This window comes from Stenella coeruleoalba (assembly GCF_951394435.1).
Source record: "Stenella coeruleoalba genome assembly, chromosome: 9".
In the NCBI taxonomy this organism is placed as follows: Eukaryota; Metazoa; Chordata; class Mammalia; order Artiodactyla; family Delphinidae; genus Stenella; species Stenella coeruleoalba.
In genome coordinates this window covers 49,888,917-49,915,302 of record NC_137155.1, presented here as the reverse complement: position 1 = coordinate 49,915,302, position 26,386 = coordinate 49,888,917, and the positions used below count along the sequence as shown (strand labels likewise).

General features: G+C 36.0%; 1 protein-coding gene across 1 annotated transcript; it reads right to left on the bottom strand.

Moving 5' to 3' along the window:
- Positions 1 to 1,143: 1,143 nt before the first annotated feature.
- On the bottom strand, positions 1,144 to 15,394 carry LRRD1 (leucine rich repeats and death domain containing 1; the record flags this gene model as incomplete). Its single annotated transcript, XM_079931676.1, has 5 exons — positions 13,358 to 15,394; positions 12,036 to 12,234; positions 4,201 to 4,362; positions 1,981 to 2,098; positions 1,144 to 1,330 (listed from the first exon to the last, which is right to left on the bottom strand). The coding sequence occupies exons 1-5, from the start codon at positions 15,302 to 15,304 to the stop codon at positions 1,144 to 1,146; spliced, it is 2,613 nt and encodes an 870-aa protein (XP_079787802.1). The 5' UTR covers positions 15,305 to 15,394.
- Between the last annotated feature and the right edge of the window lie 10,992 nt (positions 15,395 to 26,386).

Sequence of the window (26,386 nt, the reverse complement as noted above, 5' to 3'; positions counted from 1 at the left end):
GCAGAAATAAGAGTAAAGGCAAACGAGAGAATGAGAGTTCATCGCATATCTGAGGAGTTTCGAAAAGCTTGGCTTGACTGGAGAATAATGGGGAAAGAATGGAGTGATCTAGGCTATAAAAGAAATAATTTTAAATTTTGATCAGGAGGTTGATATGGTTAGATCTGTGTTTTTAAAAGATAAATCTGGCAGCAAAATACAGTATGGTTTGGGTGAGTCTATAGGATAGGACATCCGTTTAAAAGGCTGTTGTAGCAATATGGCAAGAGACGATAAGAGCTGGGCACAATGAAAGTGCTTTCATTGTTCTGATGTTATCCAGCTTTCTCTCTCTCTCTCTCTCTTTCTCTCTTCAGACCAAAGTTACCCCTAGAAAATTTTCTGGTCTTTATATCTGTATCTCTGAATGAAGGGTAGAGAACCTGGTTTATATCACTTAGTTATTCTAGGTCTTAATTTTCTTATTTGTAAAATGATAGTTTCCAAGATCCTTCCCATTTCAATGTTCTATGGAAGTACCTTGCCGCCAGCTGAGAACATTAACCATCACACCAGCCACGTGTGAAACTAATGATACTTCTGGATTCTTCACTTTTCACTCACTTAAACTAGTGTATTGGGTTTCCAAGTGATTTAAGAATATTCTAGACATAGTGCAGTTTTTGTTAACTTTATAAGATAACTTTCTACTTAAAAGATACAGAAACTTTGTGATGTGAGACCAAATTAAACAAAGGACTTAATCTTGCAGGTTGGATTTAAGCACCATATTATTTTATTGTCTTTGTTGTTGTTTTGGAAGTGCAACATGAAATATTGGTTGACAAGTATAATGCCTATGCCTCCAATCCTTCTCTATTTTTAAACTTTTTCCAGTAGGGATAAGAGTGCCTAAGGATTTATATTAGCTTAAGAACAGCTTCTTTATATCTGTATCTCTGAAGGAAGGGTAGAGAGGCAACAGAATAAATACATAAAATGGTGTCTGTAATATTTTATTATTATGACACTAGAGTGGTAGCCATAAATTGTCATCATCTCTTAGGAATACACGAAAAGAAACATGACGTGCAATTCTCTTGTATCCAGTTTCAATTATATAAGTGCATCATAAGTTCTCAGTTCTTATTCTGGATACACTGTTCAGAATTTAACTGCACATGTAAAAAGTTTTAAAGCCGTTATTTTGTCCATAATTTCATATGCTCCTATCATAGTTAGTGCCCGAGTTAGTTGGTCTCTTAGAGCAGCAGTGGTTACTGACAAGTTGTTATTTTCCGTTTTCCACTTATCAAGTGTTCGGTGGACTCTCTCACTTAATGAAACAGTGCTGAAAATTTTGAAATAATAATTATTTTAATTATCAATTAAGAACACTGTTTTAAACTACATCAGTATTATATATCTAGGTTTTCAACCTAGTTTACCAGAGTGAAGTGAGGATTAAATTAATTGGTGAAGATAGTCTATATAAAAATTTAGCACAGAGTTTGGCACATACATAGTAAGTGAATGTTAGTCCCATGCCATCCCTTGTTTCCTTGAAGAAAATCAACAATTCAATTAACATTTGATTCTAAGAGAGATTTACTCAAGAGCTCAAAATAATTGTGGACTGTTTACTATAAACCAGTATATTACTGCTACAATGCTACATGCTTTATAACTTGATCTCATGACAGCTCTCTTAGATAAGTCTATCCATTTTACCAGTAAAGAAACTGAGGCACAGGTAAGTTAGGGGACTTATTCAGGATCACAAAACTATTTGGGATTTAAAGCCAAGCAGTCTATCCTCAGAGTACTTGCTTAAAACTACTATACCCATATGGATCTCAAATATATAATAAACTAACATCAGTCTTTTACAGCAAATTAGAGTTCATGTTAATATGAATGTTTCAAAACCGTGTAATATCAATATGATATAAATCAGAACATGAGAATAAGCTTATACTACATGTTGTCATTCATACATACCTCATTGTAGACTTATCAGTTTCTGTGATTGCCAGGTTTAGTTTTTGACACAAAAATTGAAAATTTGTTTCAGTAATATTGTTGGCAACTATCTTGAAGATCTTCGCTAAGATTTTCTCTACATTTGAACATAAAAGAAAATTTAGGTCATCTCTTTTGAAAAACATACTCTATTCTGAGTTAATATTATAGCTAGGTTTTTTACTTCTGTGCTGCTATAAGATGTACATATCAAATAAGATTGAAAACTAAAGTGCAGCTCTAACACACAAACTGAAATTTGAACCATTTATTCCATTTCTTCTAAAATCTGAATAACCCTAAACATAAATAATATAAAATGTCTATTTAAAAGGATATTATAAGCAACTTCAAGGTGATCATCAAACCCTTTAATTCTTTCAGGATTTGAAATGAATTTAGCTCCTTCCTTCAATTCTGACTTTTTAATATGCTCCTTTTGGTACCATCCTGAGAAACCAAGTTCAAATCTACTATAAATATGGTGTGTATATATATATATATATATATATATATATGTATGCTTATTTTATATTCACATCACTTATTTAATGAATGTTGGCTTAGATATAAGTAGTGTATTTTTAGTTTATAAAAAAGCTTCTAGGTAATTTGAAATAGATCCATTTTTTTTTAGATCCACTTTTTGTTAACCAAGGTAATTTGAGAATTTTCAAGAACCAGTCATCTGCCACTCCTCTGTAGTCATCTCAAATCTGTTCTATGCTTTCTGTTTTTAAATTTTTATCCATACCATTAATCCCTCAGGCTAGATTTTATGCTAATGAGATAATTGAAAATCCAATCTCCTAAGTGAAATTGTAAGGAAGAGACCCCATGTTCTTTCTTAATTGCAGAATTAACATCTCCTATGATGACTTCCTTTCCAATTTCTCTCGGTGCCAAGCCTGCAGTATGAAGGCCCCGTGGGAATAAAGAAAGGAGATAAATGGCTTGGATTCTCTTGTTTTTGCTGACTTTCATCTGTTGTCATTGCCCGTTGAACTTTCCCCAAAGAGGCTAGAACCACATGAATCTTCCTTCCTCAGGAACTTGAGTAACAGAATTTTAACAAGGACGTTCAATCATGTAACTTTACAGACCTTCTCTAAAGTACTGTTACCTAACAGGAATACTTTATAGATCCTTGGAAACCCCTAAAAGCTTTGTTTTATAAAAATAAAGTTACCATTAAATATCCCCTTTTTAATAATAATTAGCAGAACCAACTTGCCTAGCAAGTTAGAGAAAACACCTACAGTGACTTTTTATTGCTTAGGTTCCTTCCATCCGTGAGGCCCACATCTTGCAAAAGCTTCTGAATGGTAGCCATACATATTGTGGCTTACAGAGGACTGTACATTTTTAGTGACCGTCTCAATAGATTATAAGATTATGATGATATAAGCCTCCTGATTACATAGACAGGGTCCTGATAGTTGTATATATTCTCTTTCCCCAAATCTGGATCATTAAATTGATTTAATACTTAAATACGGCATTAAATTGGAGGACCAAAATATGAATCTACTCTGAGGATTGACAATGAGCGGCAAAGTTAGAGTCCCAGAAAAAAGGTTAGTTGTTGGGAACCCAAACCCAGGGAAAGGACTGGATAGTGAAACTTCCATCCCAAAGGCTTGGAGAAACCAGTCTCCATCTGGTCCGGTGAAAGGGCATTTAAAGAAAATGGACCCACTCTCTGAAGTAATCAGGAACTACCAAAGGAACTCTTAAGAACAGAAGGAATGAAGACTGCCCAAAGATTACAGACAGGTGATCATAATGAGCCAAGAACTGACTGGCATCAATGTAAAGGATCTATGAACTTCCTTCAAGGCAAAATACAACTTTTAGAACAACTACATATGGTGATCAGAACTGATGAAAAAATCTGTATGTAGATTCTCTGAGTTTGGCCACAACCATGATGAAAAATCTCTTGAAGTACATTGAGGCCAGTAGGTGGGAAGCAGCTCACCTGTGACTTAAATTTACCTGTTTTCAATGGTTCAAATTGTGTAGACCCAGATTAAATAATCAAAATTACCAAAATAAACTCCTAGCCTTCAGGAAAGGGTAGACGATAAATATTTGAAAGTCTCTGCCAGATTGAAAGCCTCTGATTAAAGCAAACTATTTGTTAATTTATAGATGCCAGAAAATGATTTGTAAGCTAGCCAATCACTCATCACCTACCATCTCTCTCATCTGCCCTCTGTAGATAGCATGCAATAGTACACAATTGTTTTTCTTTACAGATTTCCACTGGAGGTCTCAGCAAAGGGTTATCATCAAAATTTATCTCCTTCAGTGAAAAAAGCTTGTAGATACCACTAGGCAGAGCTGTCAGATTATTTCCTAGTAGAAAAAAAATTACAATTGAATTATATCCTTCTGTAAAAGAAAACTATAGAGACAAATAACAACTATGTAAAGGGCATCTACTGTGTCTCACTGACAAAGTATCAGAGGAGCCTCACAATGCTGGCAAAACATAAGTTCTTACTGTTGTCCACTTGCTAGGAATGAAAAGGAGAAAGTATAGAAACAGAGCAATGATTCCTTTTTCTCATAGAGAATGACAAAATGAGAAGGAGGCTTTCCTCTTATAATGCAGGAAAGGACTTTACAGAGTAAGTGAGATGGTAATTTTTTTAATAAACTTTGTTTGCAATAATTTCAGATTTACAGAAAAGTTGCAGAAATTGTAGAGTTCCTGTATACTCTTCATCTAGTTTTAGTTTTCCCTGATGTTATCATCTCACATTATTGTATTACATTTTTAAATCGAAGAAACTTTAACATTGGCACATTACTATTAAATAAGCTTTGGACATTTTTGAATTTCATTATATTTTCTATCAATGTCCTTTTTCTGTTCCAGTATCCATTCCAGGATAGCACACTGCATACAGTTATGTCTTCTGGTCTGTGACAGTTCCTCAGCCTGTCCTTGTTTTTCACGATCTTGATGGTTTTGAGTAGTACAAGTTAGGTATTTTGTAGAATATTCCTTAATATGAGTTTATCTGGTATATTTTTTCATGAATAGACGGGGGTTATGGGTTTTTGGAAAGAATACCACAGAGGTGAAGTGCTCTCATCACACCAGAGATACCTGACATCCACAAGACACCACTAGCATGTTAAACGTTATCCCTTGGCTAAAATAGTGTCTTCCAGGTTTCTCTAATGTAATGTTTTGATTTTCTCCATTCCATACTCTATTCTTTAGAACTGAGTTACGAAGTCTGGTCCACCCTCAAGGAGTGAAGATTAAGCTCCAACTTCCCTAAATATAATTTTTTTCAAATTTTTTTCAAATCTGTGGGACTTCCCTGGCAGTCCAGTGGTTAAGACTTCACCTTCCAATGCAGGGGGTGCAGGTTTGATCCCTGATCAGGGAGCTAAGATCCCACATGACTCACGGCCAAAAAACCAAAACATAAAAACAGAAGCAATATTATAACAAATTCAATAAAGACTTTTAAAATGGTCCACATCAAAAAAAATCTTAAAAAAAATGTTTTTTGATCTTTAAAAAAAAACCACCTTAATCTAATATAAACCTGACATAAAAAGTAAAACTGTGATAACTGACAAAGTAAGAATTTGTAATCATTTCAAGAGGAACTGGCCTGAAGTTTGCCTTTGTGCTATTTATATATATTTATGGTTATATTATTTTAGCCAAAATTAAAGGAACCTGGTTCCTTTTAGTGAAGAAAGGTATTTAGAAACCAAGATCTGGGTACTAGAGTTGCTCATTGCTTCTTGGAGTGTGTAGAGTTGCTCATTGCTTCTTGGAGTGTGTGCTGCTTCTGACTTAAGTATATTCTGTCTCACTCCCTGATATCACTAGCTCTGGGGAAAACCAGTTGCCATGTCATAAAGAGGCTCATATGGCAAGGGACTAAAGCCTGCTGCCAGTAGCCACATAAATAAGCTTTGAAGCAAATCCACCAGCCCTAATCAAGCCTGGCTGCAGCACCAGCCAACAGGTTGGCTGCAATCTCATACAAGACTCTGAGATAGAACAAGTCAGCTAAACACCTCCTGGGTTCCTGACCCTCAGAAACTGTGTGAAATAAATATTTTATTAATTTAAGAAGCGAAAGTTTGTGGAAACTTGTCACATACCCATAGAAAACTGATATAACAGCTAATGGCTAAAAGTACTGAACTGAGATCTAAGGAGCTGCCATTTGCAGGGAAGGAGTTTGTATTTTTAGTCCAGCAACTTAAGTGCCTGATGAAGCAACAATAGCAACAAAAACAAATATCAGCATTGGAGAGAAACAGAATTGATTATAGAGTTCACGATTCAAAACAGAGAAAAAAGAAAATGTGGCTCACTCCCAAGAGAAAAATACAACTCAATTGCTGTAGTCAACATATAAGAATTTTAAAGCAGCTAATACAATGATGTTCAAGAATGTAAAGAAAGATATTCTTATAATGAATGAAAAAGATAGGAAATCTTGGGGCTTCCCTGGTGGCGCAGTGGTTGAGAGTCCGCCTGCCGATGCAGGGGACACGGGTTCGTGCCCCGGGAAGATCCCACATGCCGCCGACCGGCTAGGCCCGTGAGCCGTGGCTGCTGAGCCTGCGCGTCCGGAGCCTGTGCTCCGCAACGGGAGAGACCACAACAGTGAGAGGCCCGCGTACCGAAAAAAAAAAAAAAGGAAATCTTGGAGGAGAAATATAAACTATAAAAAAGGAAAAATGGAAATGCTAGAACTGAAAATTTCAGTATCTGAAATTAAAAATTAATTGGAGAGACAACAATAGGATAGAAATGATAGACAAGTCAGTAAACTTGAAGGCAGATCAATATGAGATGCTGAAAGCTCTGTGTACACCACACACACACACACACACACACACACACACGGAGAGAGAGAGAGCACTTTAGGGATTTGTAGGACAACATGTAAAGGAAATTGGAGTAGAGAAAGAAAATGACGAAGAAAAAAATTTTGAAGGAATAACAGTTAAAAAAAGTCCCCCAATGTAGTAAAATACATGAATATATAGACCAGAAACAGCAAAATCCAAGCAGTATAAATAAACATGAAAAACACACCTGGAATGAATGCCACAGAAAATTCAGAGTAGGCCTCTCAAAATATCAGCCCCTCCAATTGAAACAATCAAAAGCTGGAAAGGGCTGATAGAATCAGCTTTCTCAGAATTCTGGAACTTAATCCAGAATTTTACGGTTACTAGGATACTGCTCAATGAAGAAAAAGGCAGGAGAATTTTGGTAAGAGAGCACTGTGGCTTTTTCACTCGTCTCCATACCACCCTCCATTTCCCAGCATGGCAGCAACAGCTGTGGGGAGGGCAGCCTGCATTCCTGGTGCAGCTTGCTGGTGCCAGAAAGCCAACATGGACCTTGTTCTTTTAATACTGAGGCTTTGCATTTTGACCTGTCTGCTGATTCCCCGAGGGCTTGACACAGAGACTGACTTTTGTTTTGCTCCCCCGACTCAGGATGGAGCTGCCTTCCTGAATGGCAAGTTGTTGTCACATGTAAAGACACACATGTCTGAGCCTACCTGGGGCAAGGAACAGCAGACAGGGAAAGCAGCAAACAGATCCAAAAGCCCAGGAAGGAGGAGGCCGAAGAGGGAGTTTCTTGGGGGAATAAGGGCTGAGAAGGGCCATGGTGTATCCTGGGGGAAATGGAGTACAGTAAGCATATCTAGGACTGAACACATGCACAGAAGAGAACTGAGAGAATCCTAGGTTTGTGCCTGTGGTGGATTTTTGGGCTTCACACAATCAGGCGAAGAAGGCTAAGGCAGAGTCATAGGTGGCCTGACTTAGCATTGAAGTGCCCCAGCATAGAGCTAAGCTGCAAAGACTGGGAAAGTAGTATTTTCTTTTATGGCTCCAGGTATTGAAGGACAGAAGAAGATATCCATGCAAATACTAACCAAAGAGTTGGGGTGGTTTTACTAATATCAGATAACATAGACTTTAAGTCAAAAACTGTTATAAAGGACAAAGGACAGTATATATTTTTAAAAGGATCATTACATTAAGAAGATATAACAGTTATAAGTATATACATACCTAACAGCAAAACCCCAAAGCATATTAGACAAATATTGACAGAATTGAAGGGAGCAACAAGTGGTTCTACAGTAATAGATGGAGACTATAATACCTCACTTTCAATAATGGATAGAACATTTAGACAAAAGGTCAGTAAGGAAATAGGGCACTTGAACAACACTATAAAGCAACTAAACCTAACAGACATACATAGAACACTCCAACAGCAGAATACACATTTTTCTCAAGTGCACATAGAACATTCTCCATGATAGACCATATATTAAGCCACAAGACAAGTCTCAATAAATTAAAATTGACTGAAAAAAGTCATACAATATATCTTCTTTGACCACAATGGAATGAAACTATGAAAACTAATAGAAGGAAAACTGGAAAATTTACAGAGTTAAACAGCATACTTTTAAGCAACCAATGTGTCAAAGATGGAATCAAAAAGGAAATTATAAAATACAAAGAGATGAATGAAAATGAAAACGATAACCAAAAATTATGGATGCAACAGAAGCAGTGCTTAGGATGAAATTTATAGCTGAAAAAGAAGAAATATCTCACATTAATAACTTTACACCTAAATGAACTAGAAAAAGATAAGCAAATTAATCCAAAACTATCAGAAGGAGGAAACAATAAAGATTAGAGCAGATATACATGAAATAGAGAATAGAAAAACAATAGAATCAACAAAACCAAAAGTTGGTTCTTTGAAAAGATCAACAAAATTGACAAATTAGCTTTAGTCCATTAGCTTTAGCTCAATGGACTAAGAAAAAAGAAGCAAGACTCAAATTACTAAAATCAGAAATGAAAATGGGAACATTACTACTGATTCTACAGAAATAAAAGATTATAGAGTACTGGGAACATTACTATACCAGCAAATTGGATAATCTAGCTGATGTGAATGATGGAGTTAGAATTCTAAATAATGTCCTACTTCAAAGTCTGTGCTTTGAGGAAAGCAAGGAATTAATCTATAAATCCTGTTCACTGGTATAATGTCTCACATTTATCAAAATATTTTCATAAGTTTTAACTTATATTTCCACGATTCTATGAACAAACAGAAGTTATAGCTTTCCTATCTTGCTGATGGAAAAACTGAGGTTCAAAGTGGTTATCTTCCTAAATCCACTAGCGTTAGTGACAGAGGGGACTAATTCTCAAGACTGTATATAAATGTCTTTTGTCTGAATAATGAAGATGCTACCAGCTTTCAAAGTCTCATTCAGTCCAAATCTATGACGTGGGTATTCCTGTTAGCTTCGTTTCATGAATGGAGGAAACAGATTATAACTTCAAATCTGGCAAGGAAAGCTGGAGACTGTGGGCATGCCAGTTGTGTAGCGATTATCTCTTAGATCCAAACCCATCTCTTGGATGGGTTTGGACTAGATGGGTATGGACTAGAAAATACTAGTCCATACTTTGGATCTCTTAGATCCAAACCCATCTCGTGGGCTCCTTGACTGTTTTTCCTTGAGTGTCACACCAGCAACACTCTTTTACCCCACCGGCAGCAGTTCCTGCCCATATAACAGGTGAATGCAGTTTGCAGTTTTCCCAACACTTGCAGAACTAGCTCCTCTCTCTCTCTCTCTCTTTCTCTCTCTCTCTCACACACACACACCCCTACACAAACACACACTTACCATCCCCAAGCTCAGAGGAACAAGCACCAGGCAAGCAATACTTCATCCTCAGACTTCCGAGTTTCACCACTGCGTGACCCCTCTTCCAAACTTATAAGTTTTAATAATTCCAAATTCTTCATTTTATTCCCTTAGCCATAAGACGGTTATTGCTTCCTGCCATTGCTACTTTTGTGATAACCTTAGGATTCTCTCTTTACCCTTTTAGTTAAACAGTTAAGAAGATTTTACTTAGTAATTAACTAAGGTGTGGTTTCTGGATCCTGACTGATACACTTTTCTAATTCTGATAGGGACTAACAGAGAACTGGCTAAGCTTGCAGAAAAGTCTGTGATCTTCCTATTTTGTCTTGATTCTTGTACTAGAAAACCTCGAGAGAACTGTGCTTTCTATTGGTAGTTGTGTTCTCCAGTGGGTCAGAAGACTCTGGTCAGCCTTTTTTATTTTTTATGCACAAATAGTAGCTGAGTGAAGCGTGTCCTACACTTGGACAAAATAGATAACCTCCCTAAAAAACAGTGAAACTTTGCCAAAATACAAAAGTGGGACCAAAAACTTAAATTGCAGGGCTGAGTTATTGTACCTTATTGCAAGTGATCGCAAACTGATGTATACCTACATAGCCAGCTTACTAGGGGTTCTGGGGATTCAGGAAACAAATGCCAGTTGCATTATATCTAAGTATTGATATATTTACTGTAGGTTTTACTGTACTACTGGTACTAGTGCACCCAAAAGATGAGTTTGTTTTTAATCTAGAAATCCTCTAAATTTAAGAAGGTGCAGGGCTCTGGTTATAAGTGCTACTTTCAACTGAAAGATATAATTTTAGAAACCCAGCTGTTTATGAGATTAGCTGGTACAACCACTATGGGCATAAATTTCCTCATATCTGGTAAAGTTGAAGATGTACATAACCTCTGATCCAGTGATTCTACTTACAGCTATATGCACTTCGAAAAACTCAAGCAGATGTATACTAGGAACATGTACAGGGATATTTATAGTAGCAAACAAATTGGAAACAACCTAATTGTCTATCAACAGGATAATGGATTAATTGTTGTTTAACCATGTAATTGAATATTATACATATTATGCAACATTTAAAATGAATGAAATAGGTCTATGTATACATTGACATGGATTAACTTTAGAAATATGACAAATGAAAAAGCAAGTTACAGAATTGTAAATTACATACCATATAGTATAAGATATAATAAAATTTAAAACTCTAAATAATGTTATTTTGTTATGGATATATATATGTATAAAAACATAGATAGAAAAAAGATATACATCCATTTCAGTACATTGGTTACTTCTAGTTTGGGGAGAAGTACAAAAGAAGTTTCACTTCTATTTTTAAAAGATAAACATCGGGCTTCCCTGGTGGTGCAGTGGTTGAGAGTCCACCTGCCCATGCAGGGGACACGGGCTCGTGCCCCGGTCCGGGAAGATCCCACATGCCACGGAGCGGCTGGGCCCGTGAGCTGTGGCCGCTGAGCCTGCGCGTCCGGAGCCTGTGCTCCGCAACGGGAGAGGCCACAACAGTCAGAGGCCGCGTACCGCAAAAAAAAAAAAAGATATACATCAATTTCAGTACACTGGTTACTTCTAGTTTGGGGAGAAGTACAAAAAAAGTTTCAATTCTATTTTATTTCTTAATCAAAAATATCTCAAGTAAATAACACAAAATGTTAGCATTCCTTATACCTGAGAGTAAGTACATAGGTGTTTATTATTTTTCTGTAAGTTTGAAATATTTCATAATAAAAATTATTAAGAAAAATACTAGTCTAGCTTTGGGAATTCTGATATTTTTAGAGTGAGTGATTTACTTTTTGTTGTTGTTGTTATTGAAGTGATTTACTTTGTAAAAGAGTGTAAGGTATTAGAGTATTGTAGGGTGTAGGAGTGGGATCGAGGAGCCAGCAGAGAAGGAAAATAGAGAAAATGCTGACCTAAGGTTGTGTAGGTAGGTGTGTGAAGAGAGAGAGATGAGGTCAGGTTCACAAAGGGAAGAAATAATGAATGACTGGGTATAGGCAGAGAAAACAGAAAAGAAATGAAAATGTGTGCAGGTTCCCCAGCTGGATTATAACCTCTTTTAGGGAAGGAACTGGACCTTATGGTTTGCTCTCATTTTCTGTACCTGCACTAGCCATTTCCTTCCTATTGGCACTTAATACATGATGTTGACTGTTTGCCATTCTGTCTTGTCAGCAAAATTTGCAACCTAGAAACCAAAACTCAATTTATTATGCTTATTGGTTATGCTTGACACTCACCACTCAAGTTTAGTTGCTGGAGAGCATTTAAAGATAGAAAAGATGGTGGCAGATATCTTATTTGATTGTTGTATGCATTTAAACTAACCAAACCTCTCAGCTCCCCTATATTTCTTGGCATCTCTCTGATTTCATTATTTGAGATATCAAGTCCTTTAAGTTGAGTCATATTAGACAGCTCTTCCGGAAGTCTTGTTAACTGTAACAAAGGTTAAACAATTATATTTTTAATAAATATTTCTATGACTAAAACTTTTAATAAAATAAAATGGAAGGAGAGTTTTTTTGTCCTAAAAAAGATATATTTTCATTATGTCACAAAGTCTTTGTGATTCCCTTGCTTAATAAAACCCACAACAAATTGTGTAGCATGCAGGTATTTCCCCAGTCTGACCAGTGCTACCAATTCAACCCTGTGGCTTGCTAACCACTTTCCTCACTCTCCCAACACTCAGTGTTCGTTGCCACCTTATCCCTTTCTTCCATCCCTAAAGCTTACCCTGCTTTGATTTCTTCTCCGCCCTGAAGTCTTTCTAAACTGTTCTCTTCCATATTTGATCTCTTTACTCCTACTCTCATTAACATTACTTTTTATTAGTCCCTTATGTGTTCTTCTTGGATTTTTAAATGACATGATATATGTTTTATCCTTTTTGTATACATGCTCCCAGTCATGATGCATTTTGAGTAAGTGCTCAGTAAATTTCTTTATAATGGACACACACAGTTTGGCAATATAGCCTCAAATGAAAATTCCTAGTATGAAAAGTATTGCAAAGTAACAGGAATTAAGATACTCTGCTAAGGCAAAGAAAAAATATGCATCGTCAGAAAAACTAAGGCCATCACAAGTGGTGTTTGAAATAAAGGAAGTTCTATGAGTGAACAAAAGAGTTTTGAATATATGGGCCCCTCAGAAATAATCAAACAACAAGGTGAATACTGGATATTGTGCTCAGTGTTCTTCTATATATAAAAGAAGCATAACAGACAATCCCTAACTTCAAGGAGATTAAAATTTAGTTCTAAATTATATTACATCCATAACTTTAAAACTCCTTTCACAGTTAAACTGAAATAAAAATAAGTCTATAAAATTGTCAGCTTTAATTACTTGGGATTTCATTTTAATGAAATATTTTCCTATAAAACTCTTGTGTTGAAAAGTTTATTTGTAAGCCGCATTTGAGGTTTTAAAAAAAGCCTATCCTTTACAAAATAAAGTATTCCAGCTAAATTAAACACACACACACACTACAGCTTAGATTCTGATCCCCTTCAGTCATGCCTTCCCCACAAAGTCCTAAATATCCATCTCTTACCTTTCTCCCATTTATCTGGCTTATATTCAGCACTTCCAGTGATTGAAGTTGGCAAAGTTCAATAGGAAAACATATAAATTGATTGCTTGAGATGTTTAATTTCAGGATTCCTTTTAAGTTACAGATGTCTGAAGGAATAGTCTGTATTTGGTTTTCTGAAAGATCAAGTACTTGCAAATTTTCTAAAGTACACACTTCTATGGGGAAAGTTTCCAACTTATTACAGCATAAAATAAGAACACGGAGCGATACCATATTGGAAATAGATGGTTGAATTTTCCTTATTTTGTTTTTACCAAGATCAAGGTATTCAAGATTAATAAGAGAACATAAGTGCTCAGAAAATATTAGGAGTTTGTTTTCATTAAATTCTAAATGAAGCAGTTGTTTACTGAAAGATATATCTACAGGTATTTCTGAAATATAATTTCCATTAAAACCCAAATAATAAAGAGAATCTAAAGCACACAAACCTAGTGGAAAATACATTATTCTATTATAACTCAATTCAACTTTAGTTATTTTTCTACAGTTTTTTATTTCAATAGGAAAGTCTGCGATTAAATTTCCTGAAAATTCTAGGCTGAACATATTATTAAGATGTGAAATATATTCAGGTATTTTCACGATATTATTTCTGTTTATATGGAGTTTTCTTAAATTTTTAAGCTTATGTATGTTCTTAGGAAGTTCTGTTAACTTATTATCACTAAGACTAAGGCATTCCAACATTACGCAGTGGGAAATTTTCTCTGGTAGGTCTTTCAATAAATTTTTATCAAGTATTAGAATCCTAAGTTCCCTAAAATTCTCAATTTTGTGTGAAATAACTTCCAATTTATTGTCTGTCAGTTGGAGTTCTTTCATTTTGAGCAACTGAAAAATTTCCACGGCCAAAAAGGTAAGTTTATTGTGATCAAGTAAAAGTATTTCTAAATTTTTAAGTTCCTTAATTTCTTTTGGCAAACTGTTTATCAGGTTTCCAGAAAGGTTTAGTAAAATTAACTTTGGAAGGAAGCACAGAGCTTTAGGAAATACTGTTAACTGATTATATTCCAGATTGAGAGCCCTCAAGTTTTTCAAACTAGAGAGAGTATCTGGTATATGTCTTAACTTATTTTTAGCCAAATTTAAAATTTCCAAGTTTCCAAGACTTTCCAAGCCAGAAGGAAAATCCTCAATGCAATTGTTATTTAAAAACAGTTGCCTGATAGTCCCAAGCTGTGATATTTCTTTAGGGATATGTGATATTTGGTTGTGGCTGACATTTAATAGCTGTAAATTATGAAGTAACTGAATTTCAGATGGAAGTGATGATAACCCATTTTCTTGCATGGTTAGAATTTCAAGTCCTAGCAGATCACTGGAGTCTGCCCCTTTAAAACTTTTGATTTCATTCTCATCTAAATAGAGATATTTTACATACTTGATTTTTAAAATGTCCTTAGGGAATTCTTGTAAACCCTTGGCTTTGAGGTTAACTGTAAACTTATCTGATCCTAAGCCAAGTCCTTTCTGATTTTCTTCAGAGAGTTGTGGACTAATTTTTTCTAATGTTTCATGAGTTAGGGAGTCAACGAAAGCCTGATATTCAGCACTCATCTTAGTTACTGATAGTGATGAACTTTGTGAAATTTCACTTTTTGACTGCAAACTGTCATATGTAGCAATTGTTTCAGAAACTTGAAGAGTTTTCCTTTGTTCTTCATTTCTCTTAGACTTACTTCCAGAGGAGGATGTTGATGTATCATCACATATACCTAATGTATTTTTTCTAGGACGCACTTTACAAATTTGGTTGGAAGTGGTCCCATCAGAAGCTTCCTTTAGAGAGTTTGATGTTTCTTTAATAATTCCAGATTTCTCTACTAACCGTGATCTAGATTCTTTCCTAAATTGACTAGTGAGATCCTCTAGCTCTTCTGAAGTACTCTTCTTTTCAGACATCTTCTTTGCTGATATGTTTTATACCAATACAAGATTGCAATTCAATTATAATTTTCATGTTTAATTTTTTCCTTTGAACCTACAAAACAAATGATGTGAAGAGATATAATAAAGCTGTTAAAATTACAAATGAATTTTAATACTTTATTCTATAATAAGTAATTTAATAATTATTAAAATACATTTATAACTAATTAACTTATATATAATTTCTGGCTAAAGATAGTTTATTGATTGCATGCATTTATCACAATACTCTTGATACCACATTAAAATTATAGAAAGGAATAAAAAAGATCAAAGAAAATGAGGAAGGATACATGAGAGAATGAAAGAACTCAGCAAATTTTTGGAAGACAGGGAATAGCCAGTGGCCCCCCCCGTGCCACATGCAGAGAGTACCATTCTCATTGTGGATATCGTAGGTTTACATATGGTATTGAAGCATCTTGTCCCAACAAATTCAGTGCGTTATGACAGTTCTCCAATAGGTGGAAGTAAAATGCCTTAAAGAAGGGGATGCTTTCTATAAAAAGTAGAAGTAAAACAACCTTTTCAAGGACTAACGCCTGACTTTAAGTCTTTTGTTTAACTCTTGAGGAACCTGCACAACTAGGCAGCACCCTTCTTCAGAGGTCTGGATCCCATCTCTGTAGGTCCCTCCTCCAAGTTTGTGGTTTTTAATAACCCAACCTCTTCCCTTCGTTCCATCATCCCTAAGGGTGGTAGCTACTTCCTGTATTTATTATCTCTATGTTACTGCAGTTCCCCCTCTACCTTTTCAGTTCTCCAATACTTGACTACACAACTCCCTATATTTACTGCTCCTTCTTTTTATTATTATTATTTATTGAAATATGGTTGATTTACAATATTGTATTAGTTTCAGGTTACAGCAAAGTGATTCAGTTATATTTTTCAGATTTTTTTCCATTATAGGTTATTACAAGATATTGAATATAGTTCCCTGTGTGATACAGTAAATCCATGTTGCTTATGTGTTTTATGTATAGTACTTTGTATCTGTTAATCCCATACTCCTAATTTATCCCTTCCCCCACCTTTCCCCTTTAGTAACCATAAGTTTGTTTATGATGTCTGTGAGTCTATTTCTGTTTTGTATACATATTCATTTGTATTATTTTTTTAGATTCCACATATCAGTGATACCATATAATATTTGTCTTTATCTGACTTGCTTCATTAAGCATAATATTTTCTAGGTCCAACGATGTTGCTGCAAATGGCAATATTTCATTCATTTTTATGGCTGAGTGATACTCCATTGTGTATATATATCTTCTTACGCCAGTCATCTGTTGATGGGCATTTGAGATGTTTCCATATCTTGGCTATTGTAAATAGTGCTGCTGTGAACACTGGGGTGTGTGTATCTTTTTGAATTAGAGTTTTCGTCTTTTCCAGGTATATACCCAGGAGTGGAATTGCTGGATCATATGGTAGCTCTATTTTCAGTTTTTTAAGGCACCTCTATACTGTTTTCCATAGTGACTGCACCAATTTACATTCCCACCAACAATGTAGAGGGGTTCCCTTTTCTCCATATCCTCTCCAGCATTTATTATTTGTAGACTTTTGGTTGATAGCCATTCTGACTGGTGTGAGGTGCTACCTCATCATGGTTTTGACTTGCATTTCTCTAATAATTAGAGATGTTGAGCATCTTTCCATGCACCTGTATGTCTTCTATGGATAAATGTCTATTTAGGTCTTCTGCTGATTTTTTGATTGGGTTGTTTGTTTGTTTTGTTTTGTTTTGTTTTGCGGTACACGGGCCTCTCACTGTTGTGGCCTCTCCCGTTGCGGAGCACAGGCTCCGGACGCGCAGACTCCGGACGCTCAGACTCTGGACGTGCAGGCTCAGCGGCCATGGCTCACAGGCCATGGCTTATGGGCCTAGTTGCTCTGCGGCATGTGGGATCTTCCCAGACTGGGGCATGAACCCGTGTCCCCTGCATCGGCAGGGGGACCCTCAACCACTGCGTCACCAGGGAAGCCCGGGTTGTTTGTTTTTACTTATTTTTTCAATGTTGAGTTATATGAACTGTTTGTATATTTTGGATATTAACCCATTGTCCATTACATTATTCTCAAATATTTTCTCCCATTCTGTAGGTTGTCTTTTCATTTTGCTGATGGTTTCCTATGCTTTGCAAAAGCTTTTTAGTTTGATTAGGTCCCATTTGTTTATTTTTGCTTTTATTTCTTTTGCCTTGGGAGATTGATCTAAGAAAATATTGCTACACTTTATGTCAGGATGTCTTGCCTATGTTCTCTTATAGGAGTTTTAGGGTGTCATGTCTTATATTTAGGTCTTTAAACCATTTTGAGTTTATTTTTGTATATGGTATGAGGGAGTGTTCTAATTTCACTGATTTACATGTAGCTGTCCAGCTTTCCCAACACCACTTGTTAAAGTGTCTTTTCTCCTTGGTATATTCTTATCTCCTTTGTAGTAGATTAATGGACTATAGGTATGTGGGTTTGTTTTGGGGCTCTCAGTTCTGTTCCATTGATCCATATGTCCGTTTCTGTGCCAATACCATGCTGTTTTGATTACTGTATCTTTGTAGTATAGTCTGAAGTCTGGAAGAGTTATGCCTCCAGCTTTGTTCTTTTTAATCAGGATTGCTCTGACAATTCTAGGTCTTTTGTGGTTGCATATAAATTTTTGGATTATTTGTTCTAGTTCTTTGAAAAATGTCATGTGTATTTTGATAGGGATCACACTGAATCTAGATTGCTTTGGGTATTATGGCCATATTAACAATATTAATTTTTCCAATCCAAGAGCATCGGATATCCTTCCATTTCTTTGACTTATCTTCAATTTCTTTTATCAGTGTCTTATAGTTTTCAGTGTATAGGTCTTTAACCTCCTTGGTTAAGTTTATTTGTAGGTAATTTTTTTTAATCGATTTTAAACAGGATTGTTTTTTTACTTTCTCTTTCTGGTATTTCAGTGTTAGTGTAAAGAAATGCAACGGATTTATGTATATTAATCTTGCATCCTGCTCCCTTGTTGAATTCATGGATTAGTTCTAATAGTTTTTGTTTGGAGATTTTAGGGTTCTCTATATAGAGTATCATGTCATCTGCAAATAGTGACAAATAGTGACAGTTTTACCTCTTCCTTTCCATTATTTCTTTTTAGTACCTAATTCCTGGGGCTAGTTCTTCCAATACTATGTTAAATAGAAGTGGTGATATTGGGTATCCTTATCTAGTTTCTGAATTTAGTGTGAAGGCTTTCAGCTTTTCATTGCTGAATATAATGTTGACTGTAGGTTTGTCATATATTGTTTTTATTATGTTGAGATATGTTCCCTCTATACCCACTTTGGTAAGAGTTTTTATCATGAATGGATATTGAATTTCGTCAAATGCTTTTTCTGCATCTATTGAGATGATCGTGTGGTTTTTGTTTTTTCTTTTGTTGATGTGGTGTATCACATTGATTGATTTACATATGTTGAACCATCCTTGTGACCCTGGTATGAATCCAACCTGATCATGGTGTATGATCCTTTTTATGTATTGTTGGATTCAGTTTGCCAATATTTTGTTGATGATTTTTGCATCTGTACTCATCAAATATATTGACCTGTAATTTTCGTTTTTTGTAGTGTCTTTGTCTAGTTTTGTTATAAGGGTGATAGTGACTTCGTGGAATGAATTTGGTAATGTTCCCTCCTCTTCAATTTTTTGGAGTACTTTGACAGGATCAGTATAAGTTCTTCTTTGTACGTGTGGTAGAATTCCCCAGTGAAGCTGTCCAGTCCTGGACTTTTGTTTGCAGGGAATTTCATTAAAGATTCTGTTTCACTTCTAGTGATTGCTCTGTTCAAATTAACTGTTTCTTCTTGACCCAGTTTTGGCAAGCTGTATGTTTCTAGAAACTTGTCCATTTCTTCTAGGTTGTCCTAGCATATAACTGTTCATAGTATTTTGATTTTTTTTGTATTTCTGTAGTTTCAGTTGTTATTTCTTCTGTAGTTTCAGTTTCTGTAGTTTCAGTTGTTATTTCTTCTCTTTCATTTCTTATTTTGTTAATTTGGGTCCTTTCTCTTTTCTTCTTGGTAAGCCTGTCTTGAAGTTTGTCAATTTTGTTTATCTTTTCAAAAAAATTCTTGGTTCTTATTGATCTTTTCTGTTGTTTCTTTTAATCTCTATTGTATTTATTTCCTCTGTGATCTTTATTATTCCCTTTCTTCTGCTGAATTTGGGTTTTGTTTTTTCTTCTTTTTCTAATTCTTTTAGGTGATAGGTTAAGTGTTTATTTGAGATTTTTCTTATTTCTTGAGGAAGGTTTGTGTCACTATGAACTCCCCTCTTAGAACTGCTTTTGCTGCATCTCAGAGATTTTGTAAGGTTGTATTTTCATTTTCGTTTGTCTTGAGGTATTTTCTGATTTTTTCTTTGATTTCATCGTTGACTCATTGTTTTCTTTAGTAGCATGTTGTTTAGTTTGCATGTGTTCATTCTTTTCTCGTTTTTCTTTCTGTGGTTGATTTCTCGTTTCATATGGTTGTGGTCAGAAAAGATGAAATAATTCTATTCTCTTAAATAATTGAAATAATTTCAATTATAATTTCAATTATTTCTACTATTAATGTAGTACTGTCAGTTTCTCCCTTTATGTCTGTTAGTTGTTTTAGATATTTAGGTGCTCCTATATTGGGTGCATATATGTTAATGAATGTAATATACTCTTGTTGTATTAATCCCTTTATCTTTATATAATGTACTTATTTGTCTTTATGGCCTTTGGTTTAAAGTCTGTTTTGTCTAATTTGAGTATTGCTACCTCTGCTTTCTTGTCATTTCTATTTGCATGAAATATATTTTTCCATCCCCTCACCTTCATTCTGTGTGTGTCTTTTGCCCTGAAGTGAGTCTCTTGTTGGCAGCATATTGTAGATTCTTGGTTTTCTTAATCCAGTCTGCTACTGTATGTCATTTGACTGGATCATTTAGTTCATTGACACTTAAAGTAACTATTGATAGGTATGTAAAATGGTATTGCCATTTTAAACCTTGTTTTCCAGTTGTTTTTGTAGTTCTTCTTTGTTCATTTCTTCTTCTTTTTGTTTTTCCTTTTGTGGTTTGATGATTTTCTTTTGCAGTATGCTTGAATTCCTTTCTTTTTGCTTTTTGTGAATCTGTTGTATGTTTTTGATTTGTGGTTACTCTAGTTTTCAAGTATGTTGACCCATGACTATATCTACTTGCTTTAAACTGATAGTCATACAAATTCAAACACATTCTAAAAGATCTATATATTTATACTCCTCTCCCCCACATTTTGCAATTTTGATGTCCTGTTTCACATCTTCATGCTTATCCTTTTGCTGTTAGTTGTAATAGTTATCATTGCTTTTGCAAAATTTTTGATTATTTTTTTGAGCTATGTACTGGCTTATTTAAGTGATCTTCAATTCTTTTATATATTGGCCTTTCCTATATGGTTTTCCATTTCCTATAGATCCTTTTCTGTTTAGAGAAGACTCTTCAATATTTCTTTTAGGGTAGGTTTAGTATTGCTGAATTCTTTTAGTTTTAGCTTATCTGAGAAATTTTTTATCTTGTCTTCTATGCTAAATGATAGTCTTGCTGGATAGAGTATTCTAGTTTTCAGGTTTTCCCTTTCAGGACTTTGAATACATCACACCACTCCCTTCTGGCCTGCAAAGTTTCTGCAGAGAAATCAGTTGACAGCCTTATGGGGATTCCCTTGTAACTTACTCTTTGTTTTCTTTTGCTGCCTTTAGAATCCTATCTTTAACTTTTGCCATTTTAATTATGATGTGTCTTGCTGTGGATCTGTTTGGGTTCATCTTGTTTGGGATCCTCTGGGTTTCCTGTACTTGAATATGTTTCCTTCCTTAGGTTTGGGAATTTTTCAGCCATAATTTCTCCAAATACATTTTCGATCCCCCTTTTTGTCTCTTTTCCTTCTGGAACCCCTATTATGCGTAGGTGGGCATGCTTTATATTATCCCATAGATTCCATATGTTGTTATCATTTTTTTTCATTTGTCTTTCTGTCTGCTGTTCTGACTTTGTGATTTCCATTATTCTCTCTTCCAGATCACTTATTTGTTCTTTCATTTCATTTAGTGCTATTCATTGCTTCTAGGTTAGTTTTTATCTCGGCAATTGAATTGTCTAATTTTGATTGATTCACCTTTATAGTTTCTAGTTCCTTGTTACAGTGATCTTCATTTTTATCGAAAATCTCTCTTAATTACTTTAGCATTTTTATTATCTCCTTTTAATTACTTTAGCATTTTTATTATCTCCTTTTTGAACTCAGGGTCTGGTAGACTAATGAGGTCTGTTCCATTGTTTTTTTATTTCAGGGGACTTCTCTTGTTCTTTTTATTAAAAGTAGTTCCTCTGCTTTTTCATTTTACTTAACTTTCTATGTCTCTATGAATTTAGGAGAAACAGTTATCTACTGTGATCTTGAAGGGGTGTTTTTATGTGGGATCATCCCTGTGAAGACTGTGCGTTTCCAATATTTTTGGTGCAAGAATTGGTTTTGGTATACATAACAGCCACGTCTTTCTTCAGAGTATGCTGGCTGTTATCCCTTTGATAAGGGGTTGTGATTGATGTTGTGGTGTCTAGAGGCTGTACTGGATGTGAAGTAGGGCTTCCTCTTTGCTCTGTGGTTGTCACTACCCTATTGGGGGTGGGATCTGCTCCCCAGTTGTTCGAGTAGAAGCCCTGAAGGTTGGGTTTGATCAGGCTCCGTTGCTGTTGGGTGCATGCCTTGCACCAAAGGAGATGATTGCTGAAGCAAGTGAGGCCCATGCTGTTACAGCAGACCTGTGTGCTGCCTGTGTAGGCATCTGCATTTCCACTCAGAAGCAGCCCAAGATCACATCCCTTTCTCTGTTGTGTTCATCCCAAATCTAGTGCAAGGCTGTGGTGTGCAATAGCCTGGGGCTGGGGTCAGGGTGTTGTGGCTGCAGGAATTGAGGTGGCTGTGCTGCCTCCTGGGATCTGGACTGCCTCTGTGGCAGTCTTCTCCCAGGACCTGTCTGCCCAAGATTAAGTTCTTAGCCCCTGCATGTTCTTGGCACCACCTGGTGCACAAGCTGACAATGTCTTCCCAGTTTCACCCACAGCCCTCAAGTGTGTGCTGACAATGGTCTCTGCAGTTCTGCCCAGATCACATTTCAGGTGCCTCAGTCTGTCTCTGTGTAGCTAGACTGAATCTTTGCCCTGATCTCGCACCAGCCTGTGGTGTGGAGTGAATGGGGCCAGGGTATTCACCTCTTTGGATTGGGAAATGTAGCAAGTTGGTAGCCACCAGAGCAAGTCTCTCTCCTCCCTGATTGTTAGCACACCAGCATGCGGGCACTCCTCGTGAGAGTCTAGGCTTCTCCAGCCCTTCTGTCTGTCTCAGCAGATTTCCCAGCAGGCAAGCGGGCTCCCCAGGGCGAGAGTCCACTCATATGGACCTTTTCTTCCTTACAGATGTGTCCCAGGGGCACCAGTCTCCACTGGATGCCCTTTCTTTTTGGGGGCCTACCCAGTTATATGGAGATCTTTATTGCAGGTCTGGTTATATAGGAGATCTTCTGCCAGTTTGCAGTTGGTTTTCTGTGAGAATTGGTCCATATGAAGGTATATTTTTGATGTGTTTGTGGGGAAGGTGAGCTCCATGTCCTCCTACACTGCCACCTTAGTCTCCCTCCTAAATTCTTTCTATTAAACTGGTATGGTTTCAATATTTCATAAACTCTCCAAGAGAACAGAAAAAGAGGGAACAGTTTTCAACATGTTTTATGAGACTAACCTTGATAGCAACACCTAAGGAAGACAATGTGAATAAGAAAATTACAGGTCAATTTTACTCAAGGCAAAAATGCAAAAATTCTACACATTATAAAACTGTTCTATATATTTTAGAAACTAGCATATATAAGAAGATGAATTTTTTATATTCCTTTTTTTTAATTAATTAATTTATTTATTTATGGCTTTTTTGGGTCTTCATTTCTGTGCAAGGGCTTTCTCTAGTTGCGGCGAGCGGGGGCCACTCTTCATCGCGGTGCGCGGGCCTCTCACTATCGCAGCCTCTCTTTTTGCGGAGCACAGGCTCCAGACGCGCAGGCTCAGTAATTGTGGCTCACGGGCCCAGTTGCTCCGCGGCATGTGCTATCTTCCCAGACCAGGGCTCGAACCTGTGTCCCCTGCATTGGCAGGCAGATTCTCAACTACTGCGCCACCAGGGAAGCCCAGAAGATGAATATTTTGTGATTAATTTGCCTTTGTCCCAGAAATACAAGGTTTGATTTCAACATGAGAAAATTTATTTTACCACATTAAGATATTAAAAGATAAAAACCATATTATCATTTCAATAGATGCCAAAGCACTTGATAAATTGCAACATTTTTCATAATTTTAAAGAAAACTTTTAGCAAACTAGGAATACATGAGAATTTCCTTAATCTGCTAAACAGTGTCAATAAAAAATCTACAATAAATGTCGTACCTAGTGCTGAAACAGTAAAAACTTCCCTTTGATATTGGAAGCAAGAAAATGTTGCCCTCTATCATCACTTCTATTCAACATTGTACTGGAGATCTTGACCAGTGTCATGAGGCAAAGAAAAACTGTATAGTGATTATAAAAGAAGAAATAAAAGTCATTAGTTACATATAATATAATTATATATGTAGAATATCCAAGATCATCTACAGATAAATTATTAGAATTGATAAGAACATAAAGTAATGTTGATGAATACAAGCTCAACATACAAAAATCAATCTCAGGGCTTCCCTGGTGGCGCAGTGGTTGAGAATCCGCCTGCTGATGCAGGGGACACGGGTTTGTGCCCCGGTTCGGGAAGATCCCACATGCCGCGGAGCGGCTGGTCCCGTGAGCCATGGCCGCTGAGCCTGCGCGTCTGGAGCCGGTGCTCCACAATGGGAGAGGCCACAGCAGTGAGGGGCCCGCATACCGCACAAAAAAAGAAAAAAAAAATCAATTTCGTTTCTTATGCCAACAAAAAGGAGTTAGAAATGAAATTTTAAAGAGGTATCGTTTATGATCCAGAAATATCAAGTACATAGGAATAAATCTAAAAAAAAATGTGTAAGACTTCTACAAAAAAAATACTACTTAATGTAACTACAAAATGTGATGAGATAAATTGGACAAAACCTAAGTAAATGGAGCATTTTTTTTCAAATTGATCTATAAAATGAATAAAATTCTAATCAAAATCCTAACTTTCTTTTTGTGGAACTTGACAAGCTGATTCTTAAAAGTACTTGGACAAAGGGCCAAGAATAGTCATGATACTCTTAAAGAAGGAAATGCAGGTGGGAGAAATTGCTTGTTGGATATCAAGCCTTATTATGAAGCTACAGTAATTAAGGTGATATGGTATTGGTACAAGAATATACAAGTAGGGACTTCCCTGGTGGCTCAGTGGTTAAGAATCTGCATGCCAATGCAGGGGACATGAGTTCAATCCCTGGTCTGGGAAGATCCCACATGCCGTGGAGCAACTAAGCCCGGGCACTGCAACTACTGAGCCTGCACTCTAGAGCCTGTGAGCCACAGCTACTGAGCCCATGTGCAACAACTACTGAAGCCTGCACACCTAGAGTCCATGCTCCACAACAAGAGAAGCCACCACAATGAGAAGCCCGTGCAACGCAACTAGAGAAAGCCCGTGTGCAGCAAGAAGACCCAATGCAGCCAAAAAAAAAGATAGAATATACAAGTAGATCAGTAGAATATATACAAGTCCCAGAAACAGACATTTGATTATGGCATATGGATACTTGATTTATGAAAAAGGTGGGACTTTGGAGCATTGGGAAAAAATGGTCTTTTCAATAATGATGCTAGAGCAACTGGACAATTAGTGAACTAGAAAATATGAAAGATATATCCAGAATGTAGTAAAGAGAGATAAGGAGATGGAAAGTGTAAAGCAGCACGTGGAAAATATAATGTAATGGGCCAACATGTCTAATTAGAGTTTCGAAAGGAGAAAGTAGAGACAATGAACCAAAAGCAATATTTTAAAAAATAATGGCTATGAATGTTCCAGGACTGATGAAAAATATGAATCCACAGATCCGTGATGTACAGCATATCCAAAGCAGAATAAATAAAAAGTTTTACCCTGAAACTATAGAACATTATAAACAATGAAAATATCATGAGAGCAGTCAGAGAGTAGGGAGGGAACACTTACAAAGGAATGACAAGACTTCCTAGCAACTATGGTGAAAGTCATGATCAACGTAGAAATGGGTATCCAGTCTAAATATGTTGATAATCAAAATAAATGTGAATGGAATAAATAACCAATTTGTAAAAAAACAAAAGAAAGAAAACCTAAGTGCTATTTATGAAAGATAACTCTAAAGCATAAAACCACAAAAAGGTTGACATTAAAAGAATGGGACCCATGCATATATGGACCTTCATCTATGACAAAGATGGCATTAAGAACAATGGGGAAAGAATAGCTTTTGATTCTGGGTCAACTGGGAATCCATATAGAAAGAAAAAGAGTTTTGACCCTTATCTTGGCATCCACAAAAATCAATTTTAGGTGGACTATAGATTTAAATGTGAAAAGTAAAACAATAAGACTTCAAGTAGATGATATTAAGAGGATATCTTCATGACATTAGGATAGAGAATGAATTCTTAAGTGGACACAAAAAGCATTGTTTGTAATAGTAATGGATTGGCTATAACATAAATGTCCATAATAGTAGGCATATTAAATAAATTATATTATTTCCATGTGTAGATCTAACTTTAGTAGAACTGTAACCACACCAGACTGGACCAGGATTTAATCAATACACTTTTGGATTTTGCTTTAACTGAGTGTTAAAGCTTATTTAAAAAATCTGTGTCCAAATGATCTCCACTCAAAATTTCTCAAAATGTATGGCTTATGGCTTTAACTGTAATTTCAACTATGGCTGAGTCAGAGTATTTGGGTCTAGAATTCTCTATTTCCACAATGTGTTTTGTCATATTTTAATTTTATAGTTTTTGCTTTT